At 39.1% G+C, this 5,932-nt stretch overlaps 1 protein-coding gene across 1 annotated transcript; it reads right to left on the reverse strand.

Annotated features, from left to right (window-relative positions):
* Positions 1-270: 270 nt before the first annotated feature.
* gatm (glycine amidinotransferase (L-arginine:glycine amidinotransferase)) lies at positions 271-5,614 on the reverse strand. The gene is made up of 9 exons (XM_027009870.3): positions 5,465-5,614; positions 4,740-4,952; positions 4,173-4,368; positions 3,712-3,902; positions 3,066-3,203; positions 2,246-2,410; positions 1,960-2,023; positions 1,570-1,686; positions 271-1,297 (listed from the first exon to the last, which is right to left on the reverse strand). The coding sequence occupies exons 1-9, from the start codon at positions 5,531-5,533 to the stop codon at positions 1,185-1,187; spliced, it is 1,266 nt and encodes a 421-aa protein (XP_026865671.2). The 5' UTR covers positions 5,534-5,614; the 3' UTR covers positions 271-1,184.
* Positions 5,615-5,932: the final 318 nt, after the last annotated feature.

Below are 5,932 nucleotides of genomic sequence, written 5' to 3' on the forward strand. Positions count from 1 at the left end.
TCTGCATGTTAAGTATTCGTTAATGTGTCATATACAATTTACTGATTCTAAAACCAACGTTTTTTAATATTCTTCTACATTTATTTTTATTGCATTTTAGACTTTTTTAAAGTGCTATATAAAGAAGAAAAATGCATGGGGGAGGGGATGGGGCATGGGGTGGTGGGGGGTGAACTGATATTTTAGCTTACACAAATAGAATTCAGTGACAATTTCTCCAGTCTTTCTTACCCCATAGTATGTTTGAATAATTTCACATAATGCACAGTGTTGAGCCTTCAGGTAATGATTTATTTGTTGGTTTGTTTAAATTTACTGGTTTTGACCTGGCACACATTTATATACTGATCATGCTACACAATCCAGTTAACCCAACACTCCTCAATCTGCAAACGCTTATGCACCTAAACTTATACAATTACATTTACACAGTACTCAAAGCAGATAAAATGTTTCAAGAATCCCAAAATACATTTGCATGCAAACCAAAAAGCAGTAAGGCAGTGCAGGGATGGCCACAGCGAGTCAGATCTGCTACTCAGAAAGACAATAGAGGCAAAGGAACCAGCTGCTGAAACCCAGCACTCTCCTTCACCTCAAACCTGGAATGAGCTTCATTGATGGGAAACAATGAAAATATATGCCAATAAAATGAAAATGTTATTTACCATATACATATATATTTACATTTTGATCCATGTTATAAAATATCTAAGAAATCTGTAATGACCCACTATAACAACTGGTCTTTTAAAAAAGTAAAAAATTCATAATAGAATCAACCATGAAATACACATGTACTTTTTTTTTTCAGTTGTAAAAAGGAAGTAGTAACTCTTTGTTTCCTGGCTATGTTTGTTTTCTTAGTGGTGCTGAAAGCAGATCCTTGCCTATTTCCCTGGGAGTTATGGGATGGCATAGTAGTCATTCCTACAATAGATGTGACTCAGTAGCCAGCCAGAAATGCAGTCGTTATTGAGATCAGTATCTCTGCTTTTACTGTTGCTGTCTCATTATATCAGCGGAAGCTTTGACATGCACACTATATTAAAATCAAAAATCATGCACTCACTGTGGGAGGACCATCAGAGAGCAGTTTTAATTATTATTAATTGATTAATTGACTGATAATCCTCATTGTTGTGTAAAGGCAAGCTCAATAAGAACTGCATGTTTCTGACAGGCTACTGGAAGTAAGACTGGAGGGAACCACGGCGCCGCACATCTGTGGTCCAGCAGTGGAACCCTCCTCCCAGGGAGTTGGCATGACGAATGTTCACCTTAATCGTCTTAATACCTGGCAGAAGCACATACACATACAGGAACACATGTTTCAGGGCGAATCTGCTCAAACCACTCACACACCACTCACACACCATCAAAAATATATGCTGTACAATGTGGATTTTACAGTACACGAAAAACATTATATTCCACAATTCTAGATTAGAACAAATAAAATCCATGACTGAATGCAAAAACAAATATATTTCACAATTGAAGATCAAAACAAATATAAGAAAATAAATATATTCTAAAATGTTATTATTGCTAAGTCAGGCTACTCACCAAGATTTTCAAACATTTTCTGAATGGTAGTCTCATTGGCATCCACCATAACACGTTTCTCATCCAGCATCAGGACGTTCATTGACAACCACTTGGAGGACATCCAGAGCGGATGGTCTAAGTCAGCCAAAACACAGTGTTACACATCACTACAAACAGTGTATCTTACACACCACTACAAACAATGTGTCTTACACATCACTGCAAACACTGTCGTACATATCTCTACAAACACTGTCTTACATATCACTATAAACACCGTATCTTACATATCGCTACAAACACTGACTCTTATACATCACTATAAAGAATGTCTTATGCATCCACTGCAAAACACTGTAGAAAATAGAAATTTTTAAAAATGCAAATCTGGGAATCATTCAAATTCACCATCTGGAATTAAAGGTGTTGGAGGTTGCACCACTCTCCAGCCAGCTTTCTTAAACATCTGAATCTACAAAAGAAAATGAGTAATTTTGTCTTAGTGAAATGGAGTGTCAGACCACCTGTAACACGCTTACACATAGAACATATATACTGATTATCTATCACAGATAATATTTACTGATGATATTTACTAGTGTGGTTTACATTTTAGATTAGTGGGTTCTAGTTGGAATGGTTTCCCAGAGTGCAGTAGCCGAATAGTTCCTTTTGGGGGCGGGCTTTTGCCTACCTGTCGGCATGGCCGGTCTGGGTTAGACAAGACCAAGCCTGGTCCAATGATGTTGAAGGTGGCGTCAATGTGCATGGGATTGGGGTCTTTGAAGGAGATAATGTGAACCTTATAGGTAGGAGCAAGGTGACGGCGCATCCACTCAATGCCCATGAAGTTCGTGACCTGTGAACACAGAATATCATATTCCTTCAGTCCTAATACTTTAAACAATTCATACATAAACACATACACTCAACACACATTTGAACACAGACACAAAGATACATTTGTATGTACACATAAGTATTTTGTCTGAATTTCCGAGGAAGTGTGCAATGTTTATCTATGGTGGTATAAACTCTTCATGGAATCTACACAACTGTACAAATAAATTGTACATCAATCTATGTCCCATTAATATATAATATATAATATATTGGATATATCAAGAAGTTTGTTACCTTTCCATAAGTGTTTTCAGTTGAAAACAGTTTACTTGTCATTGTGAAAAAATATGTTTTCTTGCTTTTTTTATTATCACATAGCCAGTTTTTGAGGTGCGTTTGTGTGTATTTTTAGGTATTGTCCTTGTACTGGTAACTAGGGATTTGTGTGGGATGTGCTTGAGATTGTGTGGGAATGTTTAGGTGAGTCTATGTGTAAGTTGTTTGTGTTTTGGTTATATATAGATGAGTATTCATTGGTTTAGATGGGTGTGTATATGTGTGTGCATGCGCATGTGTGTGTGTCTGTCTGTGTGTTTGTGTATGTGCATATGTTTAGGTCTGTGTGTGTGTGTGTGTGTGTGTGTGTATGTGTGTGTGCATGCATTGGTCACCTGGCTCCTCTGCACAAACAGGTCCCTTCCAGCTCTAATAAAATCAGCAGCATCAAAGCAGGGCTCATACTCTGTGGTGACAAACTTTCCCTCTGCAGCCAGCTTATGTCTGTCCTCAACTGAGTGAATTGGGTAATCCTACACACACACACACACACACACACACACACACACACACACACACACACACACACACACACACTGTAAGGGCAACAGGTCCCATTCTGTGCTTTCCACTGTGTTATCCTTCACTGTGCCTCAGCAGACTGCCACTAGAGGGAGAACTGATCAAATATAAGTTAAAATATTAAAATAATATAATAATATAACTTGCTCTCTGAGTTTATTGCCTAATATTCTATGTCTGATAAATTAGAGAAAGAGAGAGATTGAGAGAGAGTATTCATACATATATGTAAATGTGTGAATATGTGTATATGTGTATACATATACATATACATATATACATATACATATGTGTATATGTGTGAATATGTATGCATGTGTTGCATGAACATCTGTGAATGTGTACATGTGAGAAATAGTGTGTAAATGAAAAAGTGAAAAGGTTACTGAGAAAGAAAAAAATGCAAAACATGAGCGAGTGAGAAGGAAAGTAAGAATGAGATAGGGAGAGGGAACCCACCTGATCATATAACTGATCAGACATGGTGGGTTTGGGGGCAGTGGTCCACTTGGCACCCTTGCTGAAGTATTCCTTAATGAGTGGTCTGTAAGCTCTGTACTCAAAGAACCGTGCTCTCCACGCCATCGGTGCTTCAATGATCTCATTCCCCACCACCAGCAGGATGTCTCTTGGCATGGCTGCATACATGCCTATGAGACACACACACATACACACACATGCACCCACAGAGAAACATACATGCACCCATACACAAATACATACACTCCTCAATACATAGTGTTACACATTGGCATTTACAGGGGCTTGTGTTAAAAGCTGTGCATTTCACAAATTATTGTGTCACTTTTATTTTTTATTAATAAACAATACCACATTTATGGATGTCTTGTAAATATGTGTATTTCCTTATAGTTCTTTTACTTTTCATTTTTGCATACTGTAATAATCTTGGTCATCACCTGTGGATGTGAAGTCCGGAGTTTTATATTCAGCAGACCAGTCAATCGGTTCTGGTCTCCTCACAATAACGCCTTCATGACGCAGAATATTGCACATCTCCTCGATTTCAGTTATAGCTTTTGTCAGGTGATCTTTGGGGAAGGTCTGGCCACCATACTGCTGGTAGAATGGCCAGTACTTCTCATAAGTGTTTGCCTATTCAAATAAGCACACAGACACACTAGTTATTATTTAATCCTGGAGCCAAAGTGTAAAGTATATTTAAAGGGCACCACTTCACAATTAGAGTCCACTTCTAATGGTTCATGAATGTTTTAACATTAGTTATGTTTTAACATTTAGTTCATCTTATTCACCTTATTAAGTAGGTGAACCCACAATCATCCAAAGTCAGATCTTGCTTATTAATGGTTGCTCGCTTCATCTATGTGTTATAACTGCGTATTAATGAATTTTAAAGACGTCTGTTACCTAATCTGTAACCTAAATACATTAATTTTTAACTATTAGAAGGGTAGTCTCATTGGAACGTGGAATTTTTAAATAAACTGTCATAAACGCCGTACCTTGACCTCTACTGTAAACGGAGGGACATGAGCGTTCTCTGCTCGTCCGACAATAACCTCCTCCAGCGGGTCCCACTCGTTGTAGGAGCAGACGGGGCAGTCCTCGGAAACGGGCTCAGTAACGATTGGCTCCACGGCTCGAGGGTGCACCGCGGCAGCCGAGCTCGTGCTCTGGAATGCCTTTTTTGCCCACTGGGACACGGCGCGACCAATCTGCCACAAAGAGCGCAAAGCAAATTGAATACAGACGGGACACTATTTTGCAGTTCACGAAGTGAGCCATCCGGCTTCCAACGTGACAACATTTGAGAACACTGACAGACGAATGCTGAATGAATGAACAGATCACTAGAAAAATGTCTTGGCAATCCACAAAACACATTTTGTTTTTGGTGTGAAATTAAAATGGACTATAATTCTTGGAAAAGAAGAGCCATATTTGCAGCTGGAGCGATACCAGTGATGGCATACTTGGTACATCCAGAGAAACCGTGCAGCTGTCTCATGTAACTGTGCACTGTCAGTCTGAGACACTCGCTGACGATTACAATATCAGTTTTTAAAACTAGATGCCTTTTTTAATTTATGTTTTGGGTCTCTGTACTTCACCTGAAAGCTCGTGGCAGGACGGTTTCGCTTTTGTTGTTAAATTGTCGGTTTTGTTTTCGACGCTCACGGCGATACAACAATTTTAAAACTGTTTTTAATATCAAACATGTACTAACCATCGCCCCAATCAGATGGGCCGCTTCCGCGCCCCGGCTCCCTCCTCTCAGACACCTGACTCGAAGCATGTTCCTAGTGTGCGAAAGTCGCGGAGTTCTGCAGCATGCGCGGCACTGAGTCCAGAGAATTTAAGCCGCGTGTGTTGCGAACTTCCATTTATATAGTGCGCGAGACAAATTCTTCTGGCAACGTGACACATGAAAAAAAGGTCTTCGGGAAAGACGACGCCTGACAGCAGCACATTTTTATCACTCTATAGGTTGATCGACATGAGAGGGTTCACGCCTATTGCTTTCTACATAGAAAACAGTAAAAAAATAGTTCACTGATTTTAGTCGAAGACGCGCGTGTGTGTTATTAGTGGGGGGTTTTTAGCCAGGAGTAACCCATGTCCTCCTAGATTTATAATATTTGAATGTTAAATGCTATATACTTTATCAAGGTATCCAGGTTTAACTTAACTTAAA

Source organism: Electrophorus electricus, chromosome 6 (genome assembly GCF_041902795.1).
Source record: "Electrophorus electricus isolate QZ-2024a chromosome 6, ASM4190279v1, whole genome shotgun sequence".
In the NCBI taxonomy this organism is placed as follows: domain Eukaryota; kingdom Metazoa; phylum Chordata; class Actinopteri; order Gymnotiformes; family Gymnotidae; genus Electrophorus; species Electrophorus electricus.